Genomic DNA, 27,937 nt, shown 5'->3' with positions numbered 1-27,937 from the left:
GAAAAAGATGGAGAAGGACAACAGTGATTCTCCCAGCATTCAGAGCTGGGATGATGGGCGCTCGCGGTGTAGGGGAAGCCAAGAAGAGGCTGTTTCCCGGTCAGCCTTCTGCCTCTTCACCACCCACGTGTAAACAGAAACACACTAAGGGACCTCAAGAGTCTCTCGCATGTTTGAGGAAAAACTGAAATTAATAATGAAAAGGATCTCAGCCTCAAGATTGCCTATTTGTGTTGTAACCAACAGAAAATGGAAGGTTTAATTCCTGCAGTTTGCAGCTTTCTGCCCACATTGATGCCTGGCTAATGAACAAGAAGGGTTTTTACAACTTTGGTATTGAACTCAGAAGGGCTGATGGTATAAATTGGCCAAGCATATCAAAGCCGGGAAGAAAGCAAATGTCCAAGTCCTCTCTCCTCTGAAATCTAGCCATGGGTGATTTGCATAAAGCTTTTAAAAGTAGCATTACCCGGCCCAACCCTGACTTGTCTCACTCACACACCCAGGCTGTCCACGTAGGAGGGAAGGCCTTGTCTAGACACCAGGAAACGTCTGCCGGTTGGTACGTTTCTCTATCCCGAACTTTTTAAAGATTCCAAAAATTATAGTTTTTAATTACTATGCGTGGCATCGTCTCTTACAGAGACTCAGTGGGGCCAGGGCGCAGCAGCACTGGAGGTCCAACAGCCAAGACCGCCATAGACGGTACCCATCCTAGCGCTTGACACCTGTTTCCGCTGCCTTTTGGGTTTGAGGAAGACTCAACAGGTCATGCCCACAAGGTGCAGCGGGGTCTCCTTACTGGAGGCGCCCCGTGCTCAGTGGAGCAGTTGTCAAGCAGTTGTTGGCTGCCACAAGCGAGCCCCGGGCCTCTGCTCCCCGGGGATGGAAAGGGTTAAGTGCGGAGGCGCGGGAGCAGCGGCAGAGCGCGGGGGCCCGGCTCTCACTAGGCCGTCGGAGGGCGAGCTCAGCCAGCAGCCCCCCAACCCGGAGGCTGCGCGCGGGATCGCGACGAGGTGCACGCGCGCTCGGGCCGTGGGCGGGCGCCCAGCTCGCGCTCCCTGCAAGCGCAGGGCGCACGAAAGGAGTGAGCGGCCGCGGGCAGCCCAGCGGCTGGCGGGGGGAGCAGAGGAGCCCGGCGCGCTCCCGGCGGCGGGAAGGCGCGCAGCATCGCGGCGCTCGCTCGTACAGGTGCGTGGAGGCTTCGCCCGCGGACCCTCCCCCCCCAATCCACCGCCGCGCTCGTACAGGTGCGCGCGAATGTTCGCATACGCATGCGCGCCTGAGAACCCCCTGGCCAGGCTGCGTGTCCTGGGCTCGGGTGGGCGCAGGGGTGAAGGGAGAGAGCGGCGAGCTGCGAGCGATGAGGTAGGGGACCGGGCGCGGCCTGCGGGACTCTGGTGGTTGGAGACCTTGGGGATGGAAGGCGGGGGGGGGGGGGGGGGGGGGGTGTCTGTTCTTGGCAGGAAGTGGGCACTGGTGCGGGGCTGGAGGGGGAGGGCGGGTTCTTCCTAGGTAAGCATCGGGCTGGGCGTGGGAGGGCGGCCGGCGACAGTGAGTCTCCCGCGCGTGCCCCTCCCAGGCCTGGGTCCAACCGCTCCCTCCTGCGGCGCCGGGTTTTTTACTGGGGGGGGGGGGGTGGAGGTAGGGACGCGGCACTAGCTCGAAATATGTACATGGTTTGTTGCTCCTGGACCCGGGGCTCTTATGCTGTCTGTCCCCTTCGCCACGCATGATCTGCGGGGGCGTGCGGGCCAAGGCACAACCACACTTTCCGTTCCGAGAGCCTCGGCTCATGGAGCCAGACGGCGGGTCGGGGATGCCTGGTGGCCTGCGCGGGGACGTGCCTGACAGCTCGGTGGTGAGGGGATGGAAGGAGGAAAGCGCGCTGCATTTAAATTAGGACCGAGTGCATCGACTTGCTTGCAGCCAGGCGACGAAGCTGGCAGTGGAGCCCCAGCCTTCCCGGAACCCTGCCAGCTCCGCTGCGCGGCTGGGACAGCCCCCTCCAGGGCGGTGGGGTCAGGTCCTGGAGAGTTCCTCTCGGTTGGACCACTGCACCTGTAGCGCTAGACAGGAGGATTGTCAGGCCAACATTTTTAGCTTTTCTAAAGGACTACTTTTCCTCCCCTGCTAGTATCTATTCCGGAGACAGGAAAAGCACGTCATCGCGGTGAGCACTTTTACTTCCACTCAGCCTACTCGGGAGCTTTTCTTGCAGTTCCTTGGTTCCCCGCGGGTTCCCAGCACCCCTCCACTTCCCACTGAATCGCAGTTACTCGGTCTCTAATTAGTAACCCCCTGGCTGTCTGTCAATGGCGCCCTTAAGCCTTTCATCCTGAGCGGCTCCTATTATTAGAACCCTCCCCGCCTCAAGTCTTGCCAGGCAGAAGGGAGCTTTCCCGGGTACCAGAGTTGCTGGGAGAAACCAGTGTCCCCGTGCTGATTCATTAGATGCTCCAATGCTCCCTTCTGGTGTAACTCACCTAAGGTTCTGATGAGAAAAAAATTCTACAGAGATTTTCAATGCCAGCTACGAGAAATGGCCCATCATATCAATAGGAAAGTACAGAGGGGAAATACTTAAAATATTTTGCTTGCAGTATGGAAGGTCATCTCTGGTTAAGGAGGAAGGAGAAAGCCTTAAATGCAGCTCTTTACAAGCCCTTCCCAGCAACGCCATCTTAGGGGTCACAACGCCATCTTGGGGGCCACTACGCCCTGAGAGGATGGAAGGGTCTATCTTTTGAGATCACATCACCACTTTGTTCCCCGCTGCCGGAGGTCTCTGATGGGGTATATCCCAGTACAAGTCACAGCATGAACAAAGGGACTTGCACTATGCTTTCTGAGCCAAGCAGCTCTCCCCTTGCCAGCGCTCCATCCAAGCTCATATTTCAGACGTTTCCTAAACACCAACGGCATAGTTTACTGTGTAATAACAGCTTGGTGCAAATCTGGATCCACTTAGGCAGTGGCAGTGATTCCCTGGACCGCCCTGCATGGAGGCCTGTGGTCAAAACAGACCCAGGCGACTGGGTATCTGGACTGCTGGGTATCGGGACTGCATGGGGTAGAGCAGAATGCATTCAATGGAAACCAGCCCAGCCTCCTGTGAGTCCCTGCAATCCAGCCCTGGCTGCGCTGTTCTTTCTACACCAAGAGTGTTAGTACCAGCAAATGTTTGTAGAAGATTTACAGTGTAGGACTTTTATAATAAAATGCAAACTTCTAGGAGTCTGTTTTGGAAGCGTTCTGGCTCCTGCTAGACAGAGTATCATAATTAAATATTGCCTTGGAAACTGAGGTCCAGTGAGACAGCTGAACACTCTTTCAGTGATGCTTGTTGATGTCTGCTTTGAGTGTGGTGTCATCCCAGTTTCTAGGTCCATAATTCTGGGTACCATCAACCGGATCTCCCTGCCTGTGCATCTTAGACTTGAAAACATGGAGCATGAAGCGTGTCCTGTCAGTACTTGTGTAAGAGCTCCGGAGGGAGTGTGAACATCCCATAAACATACATAATGAAGACTCCTGATGTGACCAGGGGATTGGCATGGTGCATCAACAGGGACTTTCACATGCAAGGGCCCTAAAGTGTGAGGCAGATCACTAGGGTAGGCCGGAGAGGAATGCTTGGAAAGCCTGTCTGTGTCTTCAGTTCACAGACATTGTCGAAGCTCGACACTGGAAGGCAGGATGAAGGGGCACCTGGCTCAGAATGGAGACCCCAAGTCAAAGGGAGAGCCTGAAGATGGCGGGTGTGGGAAGAGGTTGCATAAATAAAAGGCTTTGTCGGGATGTTTGGGGTCTTTATTTTGGTTAAGAACGCTTAGAGCCACACAGCTGTGGCGTCTGCCTTCACTGAATCTGGGGTCCCTGAGCGTCATCCATCTTCTGCTTCTGCTGCTGTGGTGGTCTCTACGCAGGATGTGGACATCTGCTTTAGGATGCCTTGGTCAGCGCAACCCTTTAGAACACCCATCTTCTGAGACTGGGCCTTTGTTTCCCACCACAGGGAATGCAGTCCTCAATTCAAGGACCACGACTCCTGGTTCTCACGGCTGAGAAAACGTGATGGCTTCAACAATAGCATCCATTCATTTTGGCTGCCATCCTGAAGTCTTAGCGGTGGCATGTCTGCCAATCAGTGCCAGATGTGGCAGCCTGGAGGCAGGGCTTGAGTCACGGAAAGCTGCTGTTCACTTCTGGCATGGCTGGGCAGAGGCCGCTGGACCTGTTAATTATCTGTGTGTCAACTTCTTCCCTGGCGAATCACGGGCTGTAAGGAGCGTGGTCCTAAGAAAGAGTCCTGTGGAAGCCGGACCACTTTTCCTGGGGAGCCTTTAGTCACATAGTGCCATTTTCGTTACAGTCACAGCCTGCTGAGTGCAGGAAGAGCTGGACTTCACCACTAGGAGCTCTGTCCTCTCTTGCCCCAGGGAGAGTCCTGCACAGGTCACATCTAAGAGATGTCTTTGGAAAGTGTCACTTGTCAAGTCAGACCTCCGACTCATGACTCCAATCCCTCTTCCCTGAGAAGAGGGTCAGAAATCTCAATACCTTACACTCTCTTGGGGGTCCACAGTCCTTAAGTCCTGTTACTGGATGAAGGAGCTGCCTTGAGCCCTTCCTATCCATTCGAAGGCCTGTGCACCCAAGAGGGAAGATGTTTGTCCTACACCTGTAGGTACCACAACGGGCAGCACGGGGGCACTGTCGATCTTGCCAGTGTTCCTCGGATAGCCACGAGACATGAGTGTGCATGAGTGTGTGTGTGTGTGTGTGTGTGTGTGAGAGAGAGAGAGAGAGAGAGAGAGAGAGAGAGAGAGAGAGAGAGATGTGACAAAAATAACTGCCAAGGAATTAAGGGAAAAGGGATTTGTTCTGGTTCATGGTTTGCTGCCTGGACCACATGTCGGGGAAGGCATGGCAGTGAGAACGTTGCTCTCTGGACCACATGGCGGGGAAGGTGGGGCAGCAAGAAAGGGAAGAGGCTGGGGGTTGCATTTGCAGTCAGGGAGCAGGATGGAAGCTGGCGCTCAGCATGCTTCTTCCGTTTCCCTTTTTATTCAGCACAAGGATGGTGCTGCCCACATTCAGGGTGGGTCTTCTCTTTAGAGGTGTCTCTCGATGATTCCAAAGCCAGTCAAATTGGCACTGAAGATTAACCACAACCAAGGACCCATGGGTGGAGCAGCTCAGCAGGCAGGTGCCCAGGTCCTGAACTCTGAATGTGGTTTCTTCTTATACGACTCAACGTTGAAGCTTGGTCCCGGTTATGGATTGGGTTTGAAGTGTCCCCTGAAAGGCTTGTTTTGGAGGCTTGGTTCCTGATGACATATACTTGATCGTTTGGAGGTCGGTGCTGCCCCTGTGCCAGCTCTTGTTGTGCTTGGTTCATTGTGAGTCCACTTCTCACGTTTGCCTCCTCTGAAGGTGGCATTTGTCCATTGCTTCTGGCCATGCCTGTGCCAGAAGCCATGCAGACGGCCAGAGCTGTGTCCTTGGACTTCCCAGGCCTCAGAGATAAATAACTTTCTATATTTTATAAACGTCCCGGTCTCAGGTGTCCGGTTACAACCACAGAAAATGTGTTAGTACACCAGGAAGAGCCGATGGTGCAGCATGAGCCCGGAGGGTGAATTCTCTCTTCCTCAGACGCCTCCATCTCTTGGCAAGGCCCACTCAGAAAATGGAGGACATCTAGTTTTATTCATATGCTGACTTTGTGCTAGCCTTGTCTGAACAGTGACATATAGATTGATGTCCAGGTGACATATAGATTGATGCTTGACCAAACATCTGAGCAGTGTGGTACACTTACATGGATGATAAAAACCAATCATTTTCTCATCTCTTGGTGGGAAGGGGAACTGAGAGACTGATAAGCCCTTGGCCCATAGCTATCCTAAGACAGCCAGGTACAAACTAGATGTAGCTTGGTCCTGGCCCTCTGTGGAATGTCTGCTGTTTGCTGCAAAGCGACCTTCTCTGCCTGTGTTCTGCCCCCGCAGTACCTCCTGAGCCTAACATGCTGTTTCATCTTGTACTGCATCTGTTTCCTTTAGCTGGAGCTGGCCGCATCTCACCCCATCCAATTTTCAATTGTCTTAAAACGTCCCGAATTCCCAGGGATCTCTGGGGACCCATGCCGCTAGACGAAAGCCGCAAGTGCACATCCCATCTGTACAGAGTGTTTCCTTCACCTGGGCTTCCGCAAGCCTGCCCTGAGTAAAAGTGCTCACAGTTCCCAAAGGCTCTGCGCTCTGCTGAAAGGAACCACAGAGCCCCGTGCTTCTCTTCCTTGACCGTTTCCTGGGGGCCAACCTGGTGAGGCAGCATCATGGAAACTGGAACAGGCACCTGCAGTAGACTTGTTAAATATAGGAGTCTTTTTTTGTGGGGGGGGGGAGTCTTTTTTTTTTAATTGAATTTTATTGAGCTCTACATTTTTCTCTGCTCCCCTCCCTGCCTCTCCCCTTTCCCTTCAGCCCTTCCCCAAGGTCCCGATGCTCCCAGTTTACTCTGGAGATCTTGTCTTTTTCTCCCTCCCATGTGCATTAAATATGGGAGTCTTAACAAAGAAGGAGAGAAGGATAAAGCAGCTAGGACCGCAAAAACAAACAGAAAAGACTGAAGGAAAAGTGAGAGTAAGCCTTACCCGCCTTCCTCCTGGATAACATGGGTTCGGTTCTCCAAAAAGCACATTTCAGCTACTTTCCAGAGAAGATTCAACTAATGCCGCCTGTGAGAAGCAGGCTTCCCTTTTTAAGGTTAAACTGCACACAGTGAGGGGGCAGAGAGATCTACCAGGTGAGAGGAGCCTGCGGGACTGTGGGTGGCTGTGCTTGTGGCCAATGAAACAAGCTAAATCAGAACCTTTATGGCCAAAGGCACTCTGTACTGTAGGCGCACATGCAATGATAGTAATTAGAACATTAGAGTCTTAATTGTGATGAAGCACTATGACCGAAAGCAGCTTGGGGGAGGGAAGGGTTTATTTGGCTTACACTTCCATATTCATTACTGAAGGAAGCCAGGACAGGAACTCAAACAGGACAGGAATCTGGAGACAGGGACTTATGCAGATGCCGTGGAGGAGTGCTGCTTACTGGCTTGCTCCCCATGTCTTGCTCAGTCTGCTTTCTTCTGGAATCTAGGACCACCAGCCCAGGGGTGGAAGTACCCACAGTGGGCTGGCCCCTCCCCATCAATCACTAATTAAGAACACGCTCTACAGGCCTGCCTACAGCCTGATCTAGGGAGGCATTTTCTCAGTTGAGGTTCCCTCCTCTCTGTAGTGTGTGTCGAGTGGACGTAAAGCTAGCCAGCATAAAGAGCAATAACAATAATAATGCAGAGATTAGTTTATCAGACCGGCGGTGTTAAGTTGCTAAACTCACTTGTTCTTGGGGCCAGGTGTCTGGAAGGTTGACAGAGCATGTAGGGCTGTTTGGCTTAGAGACTGTGGGTGCCCAGAGCCAGCAGGAACCTGCTGTGTCCTCCCCCTTCCCAGAGGAGAGGGACACCTGGAACCCTGCCCTCCTAAGACAGCCTATTCCTTTCCACACAGTGTCTGTGTCCCTGCCTTCTCTGCTGCTGTCTGGTAAAGTGTGACATTCTTAGGGGTGTCCCGAATGTGCTCATGGGACCGAGGAAGCGCCTTCAGAAAATGAAAAGTGCCTTTGTGGGATTCTGGCAAAGGCCAGTCCAGGCTGAACCACTCTCACAAGACCCCCTCAGAGAGGAGGCACTGATGTCTGTAGGAAGGCTGCCCACAGAAGCTGCAAGGGTATTGGGGCACCCATGTGACCTTTGGCTCCAAAGGGAGATAATTGTAAATCCTCACTGCAGAGTGCCCTTGGGACCCTGTGCTGAGGTTGGCTCGCAGCCACTCCTTTCTCCGTACTTTACCCTTATCCAGCACACTTGGAAGGTTTCCAGCTCCCAGAGGGCGTCAGCACTGGGGTGTGGGACAAGGCCATCCCATAACACAACTCTCCCAGGCCACGCCAGTCACATGAGATGCTACAGCCTGTTCTGGGGTGACCAGGATGGCTCCCCAAGTGCAGGCCCAAGAAGGAGCTCCTGGGAAGGTCTCCCGAGTATGGCAACACCTGGCCCTGATGGCTTTTGCCTTACCCTTCTCCCCCATTCCCACTACCTCCATAAACCGTTAGATTACACTCCTAAAGCTAGCCCCCAAGGTCTATTCCCTTATTTGGCGACTTACTCCTAAAGCTGGCTATCAAGGTCCAGCAATCAAAGTATTGAAATCCAGCAATCAAAAGCTCCCTTTTGACCACCCCAGTTAATATGCCCAATCAAAATTAACCAATGCATCTTCTCATGGGGTTTTCCTCTTTCCCTTTATAAACTCCCACTTGTCCAGCCTATATTTGTCTCCTGTCCATCTTGAGACAGTCCTTTGTCCCTCTGAGGCAAATATCCCTTCCCCATCTCCCCTCTTCTTTTCTTCTCCCTCCTCTATCTCCTGTCTTTGTCTCTTATTCCCTGACCTCTGTCTCTCTGGGGCAAGTAAATCTCCTTTGTGCTGAGAACTCCGTCTCGGGGTGTCTTGTGCTGACATCGAGGCCCTTTCACCCTGAGTGTTCTACAGAGGCTACCTTCAAACCTGCTTGTTGGGGGAACCGAAATAAAAACGACAACATTGAGAAGTCCGTGACAGTGAGGAAAGTGTCTGGAATTTAAGGTTCCAAGTTCATTGCCGGGGCTAATTGTGGGTAGATTTCGCATCCACGGGTGTCGCCGCCTCTTGTAACCTTGGAACTAGAAATGGTCTTCTTGTTCTTGCCCTTCAGACCCCAGGTTCTGATGCTTACTTCCACACAGCGGTTAAACTGTGAAAGTCACTGGAAAGAGCCCTGCTCATCTTTGCCCTGCTGCACATCCAGTTAACCTAATTAGTGGAGGCCATCATGTGACCAAGCTAGGGTGCCCCGCCCCAGCCTTCCTGTCTCAGCATCATCTCTTCCAGGCCCCCTCTTCCTGACCTCCAAACAGGAAGCGTATCTTTGGACACCGTAACTGTGATGAAAAGAATCCTGTTTTCTCTCTGGCCCCGAAGCAGTTAACACCTGATGTTTAGGCTGAACAGGACGTTCCAGTCAGGAACATCCTATGTTTGAGAACTGACAGTTTTCACGATGCAGGCACTGTAGATGAGGAGAGCAAAGGAGCTGGAATCTGGCTGGCTTTAAGTTTGTCCCCACTGTGGAATCAAGTGTGCTGACCAGAAGATGCAGTTTGGGGCCTGCCTGGGTTTGGGCAGTCCTGACGCTGTTGCCACTGTGTGATCTTGCCCAAGTTTTAGTTTATAAACCCAAGAGCTCACAAGTTTAGAAATTATACCATGTGAGTGTTCCTTTTGAACACTGTTTCATTTGCCTAGAACATGAGTAACCACATAAGTCACTTAGCTGTCATGTCCCTTGTCTGGTGACAATCTTACTTTGTCTGGGATTTCACACCTTGTATTTAGTGTAGGCCAGCTCACACCACTGAAGAGTCTGTCACTGGAGCGTCCAGAGTAACAAATTACAAATTAAAAGACTTTGAACAAACACAAACTATCAGAACAGAAAAGGAGGCACTCCTGTTCCTGAGATTGAATGTGTTATTGTCGGTCCTTTGATGTTCACTCATTCTGAGAAGCCCGATAGCACAAACAAAGCAGGAGGAAACGCCCCTGTACTTCACACGTAGAGTCTGCCCAAAGACCTGTCTCACCTCCCTTCCTGTGTTTTCCACTTTGCAAGCGACCGGCAGCATTTTTATATTTAAGAAAGCGTGTAGGTGGCATTACAGGTAACATCTGGCCAATCTTCAAAAAGGCGGAATTGTGTTTGTGGGATTCACTATGGTTGGTCCGTGCGGATTTGAGCTCGTCGATTTTAAGGTAAAGTTAGCAGTGCTGAAGAATAAGAATCAAGATCTTTTATCTTTTGCTTCTGTCTGAAAGGACAAGACAGGCTCTCCCTGCACATCACTGCTTGCTTTAATTCTTCCAAAGACGCTCATGGTTCTCTTTGTGGCCAAGGTGACAGAACTCTGTGACTACCTGAGATCTCGCTGCCCCACTGGTTCTGAGGTTCCTTACAGCCCATTGGCCACTCTCCTGGGGAGCCAGGCTCACTCCCACAGGCCTTCGAGTCTCCCACTGGCCTCAGTAGAAATTTCATATTCTCTGGAAGCATCACCTGCCCTGGAAGTTAGGTCCTGTCATGACATCTTAGGTCTTGTGTCCACACTTAGCTGGTCATGGCATCTGATTCCATTTGAACATGTGGTAGCTTAGTCTGTCTCCTGACACAGCTCCAGAGGGTGAGGACTAACTGATGTCTGGTCTCATCCAGGTGCTCAGCCTTGTGTACCCAGCCCATGGTAGGTGCTTCGTGTTCATCTGATAATGACTACTGATAAGTATTGTCCAGTTCTGGAGGACCAGTCAGAACCTGAGTGGATGCTTGGAAAAGCTGCAGGTTCATCAGTCTTGCTGGCCTCTCATTTCTGACGCCTGCACCTGTCACTGGTGAAACGTTCCATGTTGACTTTGGGCTCACAGATGGTTCCACAGTCAGGCTGGCCCAGGCAGTGCTAGGAATCGGATGTTCTGGCTATACATGTAAGATAGACTTACAGTGTGTGTACCTTTCCCCCGGGTCTCGGTGATTCCAGGTGTTCACACTTTTTATTTCTCCAAGTCCCTAATGTCACTTGAGTCACCAGGAGGGGCAGACACTTCCGATTTCAGAATATTCCATCTGTGTCTGGGCGTATGTCCTCGCAGAAGGCAGGGGCACAGCTTGCGTCATCTAACCGTGAATGCTTTGAGTGAACGAGCATTGAATTTCCACCCTTTTCTGATCCCAGTGAGTTTGCCTGCCTTGTAACAGTGATGGGGTGGATAGGGTTGCTCTATATTCCAGGTTTGAACACTCCCATCCTTGGGCAGTGGCTTTTATCCCCATTTGCTTTCAAGTGTTGTGCTTCAGGCACGAAAGTAGAAAATGCATTCTGTAGGATATGAAGCTATGCCCTATGTGTGTTTCAGAATAGTGGGATATAAAATCATCCACAGTTGCGTGGAGGAAACAGATGGTAACATCTATTATTTCATGAGCTGGTTGGTGTTCAACTGGATAAGTGAAAATTTAATCTCTCTACATGATACTTCAGATCTCTCCAAATAGCCCTCAGCTGGTGGTGGTCAAGGGTCCCAGGGAACGGAATCCTGCCTCCTCTCTATTATGCAGTGTGGCCTGACCCTGGCGTCATGCTGTAAATACAGTGAAACCCTGGGGACTAGAGTCTGTGACTGAGCGCGGACCTTTAAACACTATGGCCAGTGAATAGCCCTGTTAGCTCACATGGTTTATTAAACTTAAGGACTAGGAAAGCCAAATGCCTCGGCTCTCCTCTCCACAGCCACCTGTGGACAGTGCAAGGGCGATAAGGGGCCATTGCTAGGCTTTGTTTGGTGTTTTGAGACCATGCACCTAATGCTTCTGAGCACAGGCCATTTTCTTGTCTCTTAATCAAGACAGTTCTGTTACTCATGTGATGGTTGTGATAGTGGTCACAGCTGTGGGGGCATGTCCAGGTGGGGTGCACAGCTGTGGGGGCATGCCCAGGTGGGGTGCACAGCTGTTGGGGCATGTCCAGGTGGGGTGCACAGCTGTTGGGGCATGTCCAGGTGGGGTGCACAGCTGTGGAGGCATGCCCAGGTGGGGTGCACAGCTGTTGGGGCATGTCCAGGTGGGGTGCACAGCTGTGGGGACATGTCCAGGTGGGGTACAGCAACTGTGGGGGCATGCCCAGATGAGTACTGGATGGATGCAGCTCACAGACCTCAGAATCCTGCACGCCAGATGAAAGTTTGGGACCTGACCCAGTCCAGTGTTCTTTCTCCTGTGGTTTTCATTTCTTAGATTTTTTTTTTTACTCATGTGTTGAGATTTACACACACACACACACACACACACACACACACACACACACACACAGACCAGCCAGGGCAAGTTTTCCCTCAATTCTAGCTTAGAGTGAACTGGGACAAATGCCTTCTCTGGTACCACCCTGAGCCTACCCTCAAGCCTCTCTTGTGACCTTGTGGGGCTGGGGAGAGTCTGCACTGAACTTGCCATAACATGGCCATGGTCATAGTTACTGGCATCCCATCGGGGCTGAAGGGAGCGTTTGCTGGGCGTGATTCTCTTCCCCAAAGGGACAGTGACAGTCGTGAGGGAGGAACCCCCTCCGGCTTTTAGTCTAGAGCTGAAACAGGCAGTCGGGATGTCAGCTGCCTGGAGTCCCAGCTTGTCAGCGACAGACATACAGGGCAGGTATGTGGGACCGCAGCAGGAGCGCTTTGGGCACAGACTCAAGCGCAGCAGCAGCAGCAGCAGCAGCAGCAGCAGCAGCAGCAGCAGCAGCAGCAGCTTGCTTTATGCCAGTACCACAGAGGCCTCCGTAGATTATGCGAAACCTGTCCAGTGATTTGAATTTGGGGAATTATGGCTTAAGCTCTCGCCCCTTCAAAAAGCGCCACCAGCATTGTATTTCCCTGAGAATGCTGTTTGCTCGGTGTTCAGCACACCTGTGAGTTGCTGAGGACCCCCACCGCCATGGCTCAGTCTTCAGTGAATCAGGAAATTGAGGAAGAGCCCCTACCCCAACCACTGGCCTTCCCACTTGTATAGTGTGTGTTGAGACACCTGTTCTTGGGTTTGGGGTGTTTGGTGCTGTTCCGAACAAGGAAACAAATGTCAGTTGCACATCACTGGGTGTGGCCAGGCTAGAGGTGCGGGGGATACAAGGGGGAACTGGGGAACCCCTGAGAACTCAGGGGCTCAAAACAGTGAAGGATGAGAACAAGGTGAGCCTGTGTTCTGGGAGGGGAGAGGAATTTGAGCACAGGTGCTTTTGATAGAAACAATGATCAAAGACTAAAAAAAAAAAAAGGCCACTGTCCTAACATCTGTCCTGGTTTCTATACATTTGAAACTTTTAAGCGAGAACGTCAATACTTTAAAACCTGCAAGTTGTATGATTACAAAAGCCATATAGGTTTATTTTTTAAAAAAAAAATGGAAATCTGTTGGGTGTGATAACACCTGCCTGTAAATCCCAGTGTGTGGGAGGCAAAGGCAAGAAGGTTTCCAGTGTGAGGCCACCATGGCTGTGCGGGAAGTCAACGTGCAGCCTAGGCTGTGTCGTGACATCCTGTCTCAGGGAGGACTCAATGTGGTTATCCAAGAGAGCCTGGGCTCTGCTTGCCAGCACCCAGCATGCATGCCCACCAAACCTGGGAAGTCTGCCATCTTACAAATGCATCATATGGTGTGCTGTGTGTTATATACTATGGGGCATTTTATCTGGGTGCTTACAAGTGATAAATAAATATAACCAGGAAATAGATATTATATATTAACTATGGATGTGTGTGTGTATATATATACATATACATATATATATATTAGGGGTACGTGCACATACACATATATATTATATATAATATATATTATATCTCCCTAGTTAGTGAAAAGTCTCACATTTCAGGTCCTAGGGGGACACTGAAGTGGCTTGTCCTTTTGGGCAAGAGGTTTATTAGCTATTAGGGCCATAGACAGACAATGTGACAGGAGTTCTAAAACGTTCAGACCTATTTTCTAACAAGGGCCCTCAGACGTTTCAGAGTGTCTGGGGGGCTATGCCGTGTAGCCGATGAGCAGCCCACACACAGCACATCACATGCTGTTGTCTGCTTGTCTCTTGATTCCCAGGCTGCAGAAGAGGGAAAGTGTGTGTGTGTGTGTGTGTGTGTGTGTGTGTGTGTGTGTGTGTGTGTGTGTGAGAGAGAGAGAGAGAGAGAGAGAGAGAGAGAGAGACAGAGAGAGAGAGACAGAGAGAGAGAGACAGAGACAGAGAGAAGAGCCACTGCTAGCCCTCATGACTTAGGAACTTCCTTTTTTTTTATTTTCAAGACAGGGTTTCTCTGTAGCTTTGGAGGCTGTCCTGGAACTAGCTCTTGTAGACCAGGTTGCCTCTGCCTCCTGAGTGCTGGGATTAAAGGTGTGCGCCACCACCGCCCTGCTGGAATTTCCTTTTGAAAAGTCAGGATTACATCAAGGAAAGTCATGAGTATGGCATCTGTCATTTCTTTGTAGAAACTGTGTAACTGTGTGTATGTGTGGTGGTGGGGAAGCAGATAACAGGAACGTGAGCTTCAGGAGTAAGAATTTTGGCTCCCAGGAGAATGGAGGTTTCTAGGCAAAGCTATCTTCCCTGACATACACGTCACATCCCGAGATGGTGGGCACACTGTCTCATGAGCAGCTGCCACAGGGAAGGCTCTGGTGGTTGGGAAGAGAGATGGGCAGTAACTAGAAACACATTGCCCTGTGCCTCACCTACTGGCCCAAGGTGCCTGGTGGCAGTTTATTGGTTCTTGACTATGAAGCATCAGGTAGGCAGAGCAAAGATACCTTTCCCAGAGAGGCCGTGGTCCTGTAGGTGTGGGGGACACAGGCTGGGTATGGGAGAGACACAAGGGAGTACTGTGCATCATTGAAGTTTGTCTCCGGTTTGTAAGTACATCAACAAACTTAAAGTGAGCTGGCTGTAGCAACCTGAAGGATTCTTTTTCGCAACTGGTATTATAGCAAAGTATATAACTTAATTTTGAATAAACTGATACCCACATTACACATATAGTCCAGTGTCTACATTGGGAAGCCATACACAATCTTATGGTTTTTATTCATATAAATGGTAAATAAACAGAAACTTAGTATTGTTTAGATACTTTTAAGGTCTGACTTAGAAGGTCATATCTTACAGAGAAAATGCTATGTGAATTATATTTAGCTAAAAGCTTGTTGTAATCCATGATTGCCTGGCTGTTTAGGAAAGAGGCTTTGGCACTTCTCCCCCTCGGTCCTGGCACACTCCTTCCCAGCAGTTTTCTGGACAAACGGCCTCACTGAGGAGAGTCTTGTCCTAAGGTCAGGAGCAGGCAGTGAGGGCTTCAGTTACTGTACCATAATGGCGACAGAGCTCGGCAGGAGCCTTCGAGGGATCCTTGCCCTCAAGCTGACCGCAATGCAGGGAAATTTCCACTTCCAAACCTCCGTTTGGTTTGGAATGGCATGGGATGGTCTTAGCAGAGTCACAGCCGCCAGAGTTGTTCTTTCCCTTTATTCTAGTTTGCTTAGACTTTTGTAACTTCTTAAAGCTGCTAGGGTTTACAGTTAATCCCCTAATACAAACATGGCTGCTCCCAGTTGTACAACCCACATTGCTTCCCTGCACCCTGCTGTACACAAGTACGGGGAGGGGGGAGGGGGAAGAGGGATCACATCAGAGTCAGACAGCTCAGGCGGTCCTTCCCATGGACAGACTGTCCAGGAAGCCATTCCATCTTGTTAGGGAGGGCCTGTGTGTGAAGACGGCCTGGCTGCTCTGTCTGCTTTCAGGTTACGCTACAGTCGTGGCCGATCCTAGTGAAGAACCCAGTTTCCCTTACCACCACCTCCAAAAGACCATGGGGACCCCCCACCCCGTCTTGCTCATGTGGGGAAGTTTGGTACCTCCATCTCTTTTTTTGAGCTGGGGAGATGTGCTGCCAGCCTTCAGGTAACCAGATTTCTGAAGTGTGACCCTGGCTTTAGTGGGGGACTACCTGGTTGCCAGATTGCCCCTACCTGTTCTGCACCAGCCTCAAAGAGGTGAGGCTGACAGGTTTTGCTGCAGTGGTGGGGTGTGTGCTGCTGGCCGTCACAGGGTGATAGGAGAGCCCTTGTTCGAGGGAGCAGAGTGAGGTAACAGGAGATGTTCTGTATGCCATGCTCAGAACAAAGCACTCAGCCAGCTCACCCTGCTGTCTGTGCTGGGGGGCATCATGGGACACCGAGGAATTCAGTGGGGCACCGTTAAAGCCATACTCTGGAAATGTGCTTCTAAAAGTCATGTTGGGGTCGTGTGTGTTGGGGTCATGTATGTTGGGAGTAAGCAATATAGCCATTAAGAAACACGGCAAGTGTTTTTTGGTGGTAACTGAGTTTCCTTTTCCAGAATGACCCAGAGCTGGAGTTAGCTCCATCCCAGGCCTCCTGACCAAAGACAGGTCCCATCGGTGTAGGCCAGACCACACCACTGCCTTAGCATAGCTTCAGCATGGACACTCAGTGAACATTCTTTCAGGACTTAGGACCTTGAAATGACCAATCCCAAGCTTCTCTTGTAGAGTCTTCTGTTGCGTGGTCCTCCTCTCAGGCTGTGAAGCCAGGAAACCAGGTAGTGCTGAGGCCACTTCCTAAGTCAGAAGATGTTCTAAAGGTGACGATGGTCCGCTGTCCCTCACAGAGGCAGTGTGAAGAATGGGTTGACCAGGAAAACCAGCTCTACTTCAGTCTCATCCAGTGAGGTTTCCAAACATTTCTGTATAAGGCATGTATTGTGTCATGCTTCTGATTTCACTTTCCTTCAGTGCTAAGCCCAAAGGAAAATCTCTACAGCCCGTGGGGTCCTGGGGCACCCATCTCTCTTGTGTTTGAGGTCATCCTTACATCCTCATTGCTATGGACCAGCAAGTCCTTCTGTTCCCTGGGCTGACAGACAGCTGGATGGAGGCTTTGTTGGGATGATCATAGGTCAACCAAAGGACATCATGTCCTGTATCCTCCTTGGAGTCCTCTGACCCATGTGCCTGGCAAACAAAGCTTCAGGTTCCCAAACCTCCCTGGCATTACCTCTCCTGAAGATCTTAGTGCAGTGCCACGGGCAGGGAGAAAATGCCAAGTGAAGCAAATTTGGCATGGAGGGAACTGAATGTCTCCAAGTTCCACGATGGATGTCAGTGGTAAAGAGACTGGAGGAACTGGGTGTGGGTGGGGGTGCTGCACATGACATACCTCTATGTGATCCTCTTCATCCTGTGACAGAAATACCTGAAAAGCAATAGGTGAAGGTTTGGGGCTTGCTGCTTCCAGGCTTATAACCCATTACTGCGGGGTAGGTATGACAGCTGGGGCTCTGTCTGTGATAGTGAGCGCCTGCCCAGGGTTTGCTATGCCTTAGCAGATTGGAAAGCAAAAAAAGTAGACGGGAACAAGATGGTCTATAACCCTCAAGACAGCCCCAGCTCCTAAGCACACATATATGTAGGATAGCAATGAAGGTGGCCGAAAGAGATTCATAACTTAAAACACGAGGGGATTTTTTTTTTTACGTGGGTACGTTAAATTGACTGCATGAGTCTCCAGCAGGAACACTGCAGTGTCAAAAGGTTGGGCATGCCTGCTACTTCGGGCAGCCACAGCCTCCTCCAACGGCACCAGCAGCTGGGAACCGTGTGCTCAAACATAAGGCTGTGAGGGACAGCTCACATTCAAACCATGACAGCACTTATGTAGTATGTGTATGAGAGAGGGAGAGGGAGAGAGGGAATGAAGCAGGCCCTGAGATGCACAATGTACCCAGATGTCACTTCTTGCCTTGGGGAGGCAAGTACATTCTCTGCATTAGTGCCAGTCCCTGAGTTGCCTCTGCTTTTCTCTGTCCATGCTCTTCAGAAGGCTACAACTGGGCCACGCTGACCTGCTGCTCAAATCCCCTCCAGCAAGGCAGGGAATTGTCACCAGTGCCCACCAGGGCAGAACTCTACCTAGTATTCTTAGGGTCCTGACACCCTGCCACACCTGTGCAGCTTTGCCTTCCTTCTCCTTTGCCCCCTTCAGGATATTTGGCAACTGCCTCTCCGAGGAAGAGACCTGATTCCAGTAAGGACCACAGGGGTGGCAGGTGGAGCCCCAGGATCAGATCCTTGATGGTTTCAAATATTTGACATATATTGATTGCAAGTGAATAGGATTGTTTCCAGAAAAGTCAAGGAAACTGCCAGCACTTTAAGTTAATGAGGTGTGTAGCCACGCTGTGCTTCCTCAACACACGATCTTGGTTCTGAATGTAATTCTGCTGGGTTAAACTTCACACTGATAGCTGGCTAGTTATGGAACTAGCCACATATTGGGCCTAACTTACCGTGGTCATAGCCTCTTTTAGTGACATCCATTGCCTGAACTGGGCCTTTCTTAGTCTTGTGCCAGAAGGGGGACTGAGTGATTATGTGTTCCCTCTCCACCAAACTCCAGCGCTAATCAGACGTCTGGCCACCAGACAGAGTAATAACTGCAAGTGGTGAAGGGTCAGGGGTGAAACCATCTCCCTCAACAGTGAAACTCAACACTTCCCGCTTTCCTTTTGTGAACAGGAACAAGACTGTGGAGAGTGACGTGGGACCCTGACATCCCACGACAGAGGCGGCAGAGGCAGGCCCCAGATGACAGATGAAGAAGGCCTGGGATACACACAGGAACTGCCTTTCCTGACACCCACCTAGAGGTGGTAGTTCCCCAAGTGGACTGCGTAGGTGCAGAGCTGCCACCCAGGACTCAGACGTACACCTCTGCTGAACTCTGGGCTGCACAGCGGGAGGCTAAAAGAGCGGAAGCTAGGGATTTAAATGTGGTCACCCCCACCCCTAGAGGATTTTCCGGTCCCGGGGCTGCAGCATTGTGAGGCAAGGTGACACAGGGGGTTCACAGAGATTCAAATGAAGGGCGTGTCTTGGTGGACTAGAGGCATTTAACCTCAGTTCTCCAGGAGCCACACCAGAGAGCCGCAGCTCAGGACGTGCAAACTGAGACAAAACTGCTTTGGCACCAAGCTGGTTGGTTGACCTCCACCCCGACGGATGTAGCCGGAGTTGAGGATCCCGCGGTTCAAAAGTTCAGTGGGAGTTGGGTGCGTCCTCCTCACTAGAGAGGAGAGTGGGAAGGGCAAGGTGGGAGTGGCGTGAATAGGGAAGGGGGTGGACATATGTGAAATCTGATCTGGTGCCAAGGGAAGGTTGTGCCTGCCAAGGACCCCCCAGGGTAACGAACGCTCAGCCTCCACCAGGCATGTGTGACTCCTGAGCTGGCAGAGACCGCACACAACACAGCCCGCTCATGGAGAACTCCGTGGCGCCTTTCGTCCTCTACCCGGGGACTGAGTCCGGGACTCCGAGAGAGGACAGCCTGCCGCTGCCAGCCGAGGAGGAGGAGGGCGCTGCGTCCCCGGCGCAGACATCCTGCAGTCTCAGCACCTCGCTGTGCTTCAGCTCTGGGGACGACTCCCCACCGCAGTCTCGCGCCTCTGCCGCGGAGGGCGCTGAGGCCTCTCCTCCTCCTCCTCAACGCAGCGACTCGCGTGTGGTGGAGACGCAGTGGGAAGTCAGCAGCGCCGCGTCCCCGGAGTCCCCGGAAGAGTGCGCGCGCCCGGAAGAGCCGGCGTCGCCCGAGGAGCCCCTTTCCCGCCACGAGGACGCGCGCCCTGCGGAGTCTCTAGACGAGCTCGGGGAGCCCGTGCCGCTGCCCCCCGGGGTCGGACCCGCGCACGGAGAACCCGACCTGGTCATCGAGGTGGCCGGTCGCCGGCTGCGGGCGCATAAGGCGGTGCTGGCGGCGCGCAGCGACTATTTCCGCGCGCGCGCGTCACGGGACGTGCTGCGGGTGCAAGGCGTGAGCTTCACGGCCCTGCGGCTGCTGCTGGCCGACGCGTACAGCGGGTGCATGGCGGGCGTGCGGCCCGACAACGTGGCCGAGGTGGTGGCCGGCGCGCGCCGCCTCCAGCTGCCCGGCGCTGCGCAGCGCGCCACCGATGCCATGGCGCCCCATCTGAGCTTGGATAACTGCTACGAGGTGCTGAGCGCCGGCAAGCGGCAGCGGCTGAGCGAGCTGCGCGACGCCGCCTACCGCTTCATGAGCGATCACTACCTGGAGGTGCTGCGCGAGCCCGCGGTCTTCGGCCGCCTGTCCGGTGCCGAGCGCGATCTGCTGCTGCGGCGCCGCCTGTGTTCGGGCCGCCCCTGCCTGCTGGCCGCTGCGCTCGGACCCACCGGGGAGCGTGCGGGCAGCCGCCCGCAGAGCCCGTCCGGGGACGCGGAGTCGCGAGGGGACGCGGCGGTTTATTGCTACCAGGCGGAGGCCGGGGAGTGGCGCGAGCTGACGCGGCTGCCCGAGGGCGCGCCGGCGCGCGGCTGCGGTCTCTGCGTGCTCTTCAACTACCTCTTCGTGGCGGGCGGTGTGGCTCCCGCGGGTCCCGACGGCCGCGCGCGCCCCTCGGACCAGGTGTTTTGCTACAACCCGGCCACCGACAGCTGGAGTACCGTGCGACCGCTGCGCCAGGCGCGCTCGCAGGTGCAGCTGCTGGCCCTGGACGGACACCTGTACGCAGTGGGCGGCGAGTGCCTGCTCAGCGTGGAGCGCTATGACCCGCGAGCAGACCGCTGGACCGCGGTGGCCCCGCTGCCCCGGGGCGCCTTCGCAGTGGCCCACGAGGCTGCCACTTGTAATGGCGAGATCTACGTGTCCGGGGGCTCGCTCTTCTACCGCCTGCTCAAGTACGACCCCCGACGTGATGAGTGGCAGGAGTGTCCCTGCAGCAGCAGTCGAGAGCGCTCTGCTGACATGGTGGCCCTGGACGGCTTCCTCTATCGCTTTGACCTGTGCGGGAGCCGCGGTGACGCTCAGGTTGCAGTGGGTTCAGGTGGCGGGGTCAGCGTCTTCCGCTACCATTGCCTGGCCAAGCAATGGAGCCAGTGTGCCGTGCACCTGCGGCCCCCGGGCGCGCCATCAGGCCTGCAGCCCTTCCGCTGCGCCGCCCTGGACGGTACCATCTACTGTGTCAGCCGCGCGGGGACCTGGCGCTACGTGCCTTCTCAGGACACTGAGCCTGGCAGCGAAACGGGACCTGGTGGCAGCTTTGAGCCCGAACCCCTGGGATCCCCTCTGGATGTACGGGGCGTACTGTTTCCATTTGTACTCAACCTGCCTGAGAAACCGGACCGCGGGGAGCAGGGATCAGCAGCCTAGGGCAGGATCAGCTGTACAATTCCACTGTCCAGCAGCTGGGGCGGGGGTGCAAGAGAGTGGGCTGGGGAACCCCCCAGTGGGGAGGGAGGGCAAAGAGGGTGCCCTATAGATAGGGCAGGCTGCTGGCCACAGCGCATCATGCAAATGCTTTTGAGAGTAGAAGCTTCGCTGGTTCCGAAGACATTCTTGCAATGCTGTTTTAAGACCCGCTTTGCAGTGCTGGATTCTCCCGTTGCTTCACTTGCTTAGTGGGGTTCATGTCATAAAGTTTGGGATGAATCAGATAATCCGATGCCTAAGGGAAGAGGTAGAGGCCACCGATGAAATCAGGGGTGGGCATGAGGTGTAATGAGGAGCCTGCCCAGTCCCTGCTGCAAGGCTCTCAAGCCTGAATGGGATCCTAAAGTAGACCAGACGTCAACGCAAACTGCCGAGGGAAGATCACATTCCGCACTGAGGTTTAAAACCGTAACTTATAAGATCTACATGACCTGAAAAGTTCTCTGTGTGAGACATAACTTCAAGAGTAGTGCACTAAGTACTGAAGGTGAAACTTTGTTGACCAGCATGGTTTCTAGTCCCAAGCGTACTGTGTCAAACCACAGACACACAATCAGGCCTGTGTCTCAGAGCCGAGGCATCCTTCGAGGCAACTGTGGAGAGGATGTTATTAGTGAGAGTGATCATCCGTCCTTGCTTAGATTTGAAGCCTTTGGTGATGAAATGTTGTCAGGAAGCATGCTGAGCAGGAAAGCATGACCAGCAAGGGAGTCTTCCTATTAAAAAGAACCTAGGATCCAGGCTCTGCGCATGTTCACCCACTTCCCCGGTTTAGACTAAGCAAGGGCAAGCTTCCCCACTCTAAGACAAGTTAAAATCACATGTTGACAGTTGCACGCTTTGGGCTCTCTACTTGGTTATGTTTTGAATGTGTCTTCTGTGATTCTGATGAGGGAGATGAACCATCTCCCTGGAAGGTGTGGAGGAGTGGTACCCTAAGGTGTAGGGCAAGGAGAAGCACATGTGCTTTGAATGTAGTTTAGCAAGTGTCGTTTACCTAACTTCTAAAATACCCTAATAGAAGTGAAAGGAAACTCATACGTAGATAAGGTTGCAAGGACCCAAACCAAATCAGTTCATGTTCCTCTCATGTGTTAGGATGCTGTACATTTTGAGCGTATACAGACAAGGCCTCCTATTTATTAAGACGTTAAGGACCAAATGCATGTTCCCAAATAACTGGTTGAGATTCCACATCTGGCCCGTTGTTTTATTGCAAGAGGGTCCCTACACATTGAGAGTTTCTGGAGCGTAATTAGAGGAAGCTCTGCATGTACCATGTCATCCCCGTAGAAGTCGGTGCTTAGCTGGGAATTGGTTAGGCTTTAGAGCCTGCTCTGAAAGGTCATAGTGAGGAGTGTTTAGAAACAACCAGTTTGGTTATTCTGCATGACCCAGAGGAATGGAGTTTACGGTTTCTGTTTAGATGTTCCAGCGCTTTGTGCTTGCTCGTGATTACTCATAAACCAAGAGGATGTCTTGGCAACTTGGTTAATCATCTTAGGAAAGAAAAACAGACTTCTTATGCCTGGTTTTTATTGGTCTTTCTTAGGAGTGTCCTGGAGGAAGGGGAGCAAAGTGAAACAATGTTACTCTTTAAACAATGTTTAGAGAGATGTACCTTTTATATTGTAGCTCTTTTTTTTAAAAAAATGAAATTGGTCTCTATTTTCTTTCCTTCAGTACCAAACTTATACAATGCCATTATGTGGTTTTTGCCTGAGAAGTCATTCCTCTGACGTTCCCCTTTGAAATTTGGCCCCTTGAGTGGCATGTCCCTGGAGAGGACAGATGCACATCAGAGGAGTCTTCCTGTGGGGACTAGCATGCTGTTGTGCCCACGGAACACAAACAAAACCCAAGGAAGTCAAAAGGGTAAATGTATTAATCTGTGAACCGTGAAAGGAAAATTAGTTCATTAATCATGAATAGATGTGTGGCCAAGCTGTTTTTGAGAGCATATAAAATATTTTATATCCTGTTTCTAAATAGTGCCCCTTATGAAAACAAATACTGCAGGCCCTGGCATGTCTTAGCAACCATGGGTTTTGTTCTTGGGCTCTGGGAGATTTACTACCTATCTGTCTTAGATTCATTTCATGTTGACATAAGCAACTTACGGGAGAGAGGGTTTATTGTAGCTCAAAGTTCAGGTTACAGTCCCTCAAGCTGTGGCAGTCACAGGCCATAACCTTGAGGGAACAGGTGATATTGATCTGCAGTCAAGAGACAGCCTTGAATGCGCATTACCAGCCAGCTCCTTTTTCTACATTGTGTACATTCCCAGGACCCAGGCAGGAAATGGTGTGGCCCACAGTGGACAGCTCTTTCCATTTCAATGGATACAATCAAGGTTAACTCCTGACAGGTGTGCTTAGAGGCCCACCTTCTGGGTGATTCTAGGTCCTATCAGTTAGCATTAACCTTAATGCCTCCCACCCCCAACAAACAGATGTGAACTCTGTAAGGTATTGGTTTGGTAGTGAGGGGAGCAGGCATCGCTGAGATGTGCCTCCAGGGTGTGAACCAGGGTAAGTCCTTTCATGTTCTACATGCTGGTCACATTCTGCCCCTAAGTCCACCTAGGAGGGTGGTTGGTGTGAGCACAGATCTGACTATCAGTTACAAGAGTATGTTTGTGACACCCATTCATAATCTCAGGACAGTAACCTTTGCACACTGACGCCCTGGGCGTTTGAAAGAACAGTGCTGCTTTAAGGGGAAAATGATCAACACACAAAAGATTGACCTTTTGTTTGGCTGATGGGTAATTACATTTGTGTTGCCAGGGTTCATTTGGGATCCTAGGCAACGAACTAATGTTTCTCGGTTTTCTTTCTGTTTTGTACTTGGGCATGGGACAAGCCCCACCTCTACTGCAGACTCTTGGCAGCTCCGCGGACTTGGAGTGCAGTGCTTTGGCTTCTAGAGAAAGGATGGCAGGAGTTTCTGTAATTCTAAGAAAAACGAACATTGTGGAAATTTGGTTGGCTGCTTAGTTTAATTTCTTACCTGTGCTGGCTTTGCTATTTCGACAAAACGCAATGACCAGTGATCTCTAGTAATCCTGGTGATGACTGTGCGAACCCTCAGCAAACTGTCCAATGTTGAAATCGAATGCCTTTGAGGTGGTCTGCAGAAGTCAAGGTGAGGCGGGATGTGAGCATCTGGGATGTCTTCGTGGGTGATGGGAGCCCAAGCGTGCTTTAGCTTTGTGCCTCGGTTTAGTGCCTTCCCCAGGTTACAGTTTTCATCTTGACTCTCAAACAATACCACTGTCCCCTTTTATTTTATTTTATTTTGTTTTATTTTTTGATATCGTTCACAAGGACGTAATGACCCCAGCTAAAAGTGGAACCGTGCCAACACTTCAGCTGCATCTGCACTTATCCAAGCGACTTTGTCATCCATGTTCTGTCCACACCCGTGAAGAGGAGACTGTCCTGGCAGCAGCTTCACGTGGCTCTGTGGACAGGTTTGGGTTGAAGTAAAAGTCTAGGTGTATTCTGATGTGAGACTGCAGTGCACCCCCGCCCCCGTGCTCGGTAAATCGCCCAACAGTACCTACTAACTAGCACGCACATGCTGCCATTTGGTAAAGATCTGCACCTGTTTAAGGGGAGGTCAGGCCAGCCGTTACTGGTTGTGTAGTTACTGTGCTAACGCTTGAGTTTTCTCCTAGGCATAAATGATGTCAAACCCCTTTATGTCTGTCACCTGCGCCAAGACGAAATAAACCATGTGCCAGTGCTTCTGAAATTCTGCTGTGCTTGCCTCTCTCCCTCGGATCCCCAGGATGGCAGGCGTGGTGTGGCCCCACAGTGACTGGACTCTAATGAGTCTTGGGAGATCTAGGGTATCACTGCAACCAGCTTCCGTGGATGCTGAGGTTTCCCCCGCCTCTCCATCAGCCTCACCTCCATCTTCATACTTGTCTTCATAGTTAGCCCCGTCACAGCCAGGTCTTGCCCCGCAGACTGGGGTGATGGAGCCATGAGGGCTGTGTGTGGGCTCATGAGGTCCATACAGCCGCCAGAACAGAGGAGTGGTCACTGCGTGCCATGGATGGGTAGCCGGACTGGAAATTCAGGAGTAGGTGAGAGTGGTCAAGCCAGGCCTGTGCTGTAGCTCCCTGTAGGCAGAGCAAGCAGACTGGTCACTGTTGGCCAGTGTGACTGATTCTGGGTTCTGGGCTTTGATGGGGATGGGGAAGTGGGGGGAGCAGTCCTCTCCACCTCCCTGACTCTGTCTGGCCTTTGGGGTCCTCTTTGATTCTCTGACTCGGGGCAGTTCAGAGAGCGTAGTTTTGCATCTGAAAGTCAGGGAAGGGTGTGGGTGTTGGTCTGTCTGAGGGACATGCGAGCCAAACCCTGTGTTGTTTTTCCTAGGAACCGACTATTTCAGGGGGGAGGGGGTGTCTCTCCCCAGCATCAAGTTCTAGCGTGTCCAAACATCTTAAAACAGAAAGTACAAGATAGAGTCACATCGGCCAGCCACACCTCTTGGAGAGGGTTCATGGGGAACTGGAAATGAGCACTGGTTTGACTGGGATTCCCTGGTGTATGGGACTGGGGGCCTCTTACATCACGTGGCCTCCTGACACCCCCAGGAGATTCAAACTAGAACTGGCCTAGCAGCTGAGAAGAGGGAACCCCACTGAACAGAGTGACCTATGTCAGCTGAGGAGAACCAGATGTGCAGAGTGGACCCAGCTGAACATAGGACCTGGGGGAGCATGGGTGACTTGTATGAGCTTGGGATACCCGGATGCATGGATATTGCCTACATGATCTGGGTAGGAAGAAGTTTGGGGTTGGCTCTGGAACAAAAGCCCCTGAAGAGACTCTAGCCAGCCTGAGTATGGCAAACATGGCTCTGGCAGGCCTTGCCCTTCTCTCCCATTCCCTCTCCTGGCTGAAAACCATTAGATTCCATTCCTAAAGCTAGCCCCCACAATCGATTCCCTTATTGGCCCTTCCTCCTCCTGAGGCTGATTAACAAGGTCCAGCTATCAAAGTATTGACGTCCAAAAATCAAAAACCCCCTTGTGGCTGCCCCGATTTAAACAAATCAATCCAACCAAAATTAGACACCATTCTAACAAGGTTTCCCCTTTTACCTTATAAACTGCTGTTTGCCTATGGGTCACACCTGTCTCCTCTCTATCCAGAGGCAGTTCCTTGTCCCTCCCAGGACAAATGCCCCTTCTCTTCTCCCTCATCCTCTGTCTCCTGTCTTGTCTCTTATTCCCTGCCCTTTGTCCCTATAGGGCAAGCAAATCTCCTTTGTGCTGAGAACTTCGTTTTGGGGTGTCCTGGGCTGATACTGGTCTCTACAGCCACTGGGAAGGGAAGCCCAGATCCTCAGAGGACCGCAAAGCATGCTCTTTGATGGGGCAGACCCCAGGGTAGTCTAGCATGGCGGGAGGGCCTCCTTCTTCCCTCCTATGCATGGTGAAAGGCTGGAGTACAACTGATGTTCTCTTGCTGGAGAGAGGTGCAGGCCTTGGACCCTAGGAGAACACTCTTGCTCTTAGGGACAGCCAGATTTCCAGTGTGTATGTATGTGATGGGAGGGGATTACAGATTCTGCTGGAACCCTGAAGACACCCATACACTGTGCGTTTGCCTTGGAGTTTGGAGTATCAGAGTGTTAAAACACAGAGCTCTGAAAATGAGGTCCCAGGGTTGTGAGGCCCGTGAGCCTTGACTCTAATATATCGTCCAGGTTCCAGTGTTACCACTTCTATCAGGTGTGGCTGAAAAACAACCAATCACGCTTACCTTTCTGTACCTCTTTCCTGCTCCTTCTGTTCAGGATGGCGTTTGGGTACACAGGCAATGGTCCAGAGTCTGTCTTGCAAACACGAGATCTGGTTCTATGATCAGATTGCACCCAAAAAAGTCACATGCGATAATACGTGCCTGTAATCCAAGAAATGGAGCAAGGTGGATCTCTGGGGCTTGTAGCTAGTTAGCCTAGGTTACCTAGTGCATTCCAGGCTGGTAAGACACTGCCTCAAAAAGTCAAGTTAGGTGGCTCTGAGGACTCACAGCCATGGTTTTCCGATGACCTCAATGTGGTTGTCCTGTCCTCTACATGCTTGAGCACATAGGCATATACACATTTAAACATAGGCATGCACACATACGTACAAACACACACACACACACACACACACACACACACGACATCTAGCTGGAGGCTTCTCCTGCCCACTGCCCTCCTCCCACTCAGCTCTCTGTCCCATGTATTTGAGTTGAGGTGGTGTCAAATGCAGAGAGAGGATTTATGCCCCTCTCTAGATGGTGCGTCTGCTTTTCAGTAAGCTTTACCCTGAGAGACGAAGCCTAGACAAGTTCACTATTCATGGCAACGCAATGCAGCCTGGAGAATATGCTACCAACAACCCAGGAGGAAGAAGAAAAGCTGATGTCTTAAGTTCCCATGGTGTCCTCTCTTGGCTGGATTGTGGTTTTGTCTTTAGTGCTGAATGCTACTCTTCAATGTCTGGATAGGCCACAGGTCACCTAGGCACCGTCTGAAAGGTGTCTTGGTTGCTTCTGAGTTTTTGGAATTATGGACAAAACACCCACATACTGGTTTCTACATGAGCACGTTTTCAATTTACGTTGCTTTTAGACCAACTATCACGATGTCTTGTGTACTTGATAATACTCTCATTCCAAGCATATGGTTCAACCTCTTCTGTCCAAATGTATTTACAACCAAACACGTGTCCATGTACTCAGACTATGGTCAAAACAATGAATGACTGTACCCAGATGAAGTCCCTTCCTGCCCAGTCCTGCAGCCCTGACACTGGTTTGATATGGATCAGAAGTTTCTTTTGTCAATCACTTTTAAAACGCTATTCAAGATGGATGTAGTATTCAAAGTTTTGCATCCAAGCAAAGAGTGGTACTCCATGCCTGTAA

The 27,937-nt window shown here is 51.7% G+C and overlaps 1 protein-coding gene and 1 long non-coding RNA gene across 6 annotated transcripts; one reads left to right on the top strand and one right to left on the bottom strand.

The window, feature by feature from the left end:
- Positions 1-484: 484 nt before the first annotated feature.
- On the top strand, positions 485-24,758 carry Kbtbd11 (kelch repeat and BTB domain containing 11). 5 transcript variants are annotated; one of them, XM_085680678.2, is made up of 3 exons: positions 492-562; positions 644-1,191; positions 18,296-24,758. In XM_085680678.2, the coding sequence occupies exon 3, from the start codon at positions 19,035-19,037 to the stop codon at positions 20,937-20,939; it is 1,905 nt and encodes a 634-aa protein (XP_085536804.2). In that variant the 5' UTR covers positions 492-562; positions 644-1,191; positions 18,296-19,034; the 3' UTR covers positions 20,940-24,758. The 5 variants fall into 5 exon arrangements, with proteins under 5 accessions (XP_048312082.3, XP_085536804.2, XP_085536803.2 ...); XM_048456125.3 differs by lacking the exon at positions 644-1,191 and having other exon boundaries at positions 485-562; XM_085680677.2 differs by lacking the exons at positions 492-562; positions 644-1,191 and adding an exon at positions 1,198-1,368.
- On the bottom strand, positions 14,749-17,669 carry LOC146890540 (uncharacterized). The gene is made up of 2 exons (XR_014998685.2): positions 16,938-17,669; positions 14,749-16,464 (listed from the first exon to the last, which is right to left on the bottom strand). It is a non-coding gene; the product is annotated as an uncharacterized LOC146890540 (long non-coding RNA).
- Positions 24,759-27,937: the final 3,179 nt, after the last annotated feature.

Source organism: Myodes glareolus, chromosome 23, assembly GCF_982192425.1.
Source record: "Myodes glareolus chromosome 23, mMyoGla1.1, whole genome shotgun sequence".
In the NCBI taxonomy this organism is placed as follows: domain Eukaryota; kingdom Metazoa; phylum Chordata; class Mammalia; order Rodentia; family Cricetidae; genus Myodes; species Myodes glareolus.
The sequence above is the reverse complement of the archived record's forward strand: the minus strand, read 5'-3'. Positions and strand labels throughout refer to the sequence as shown.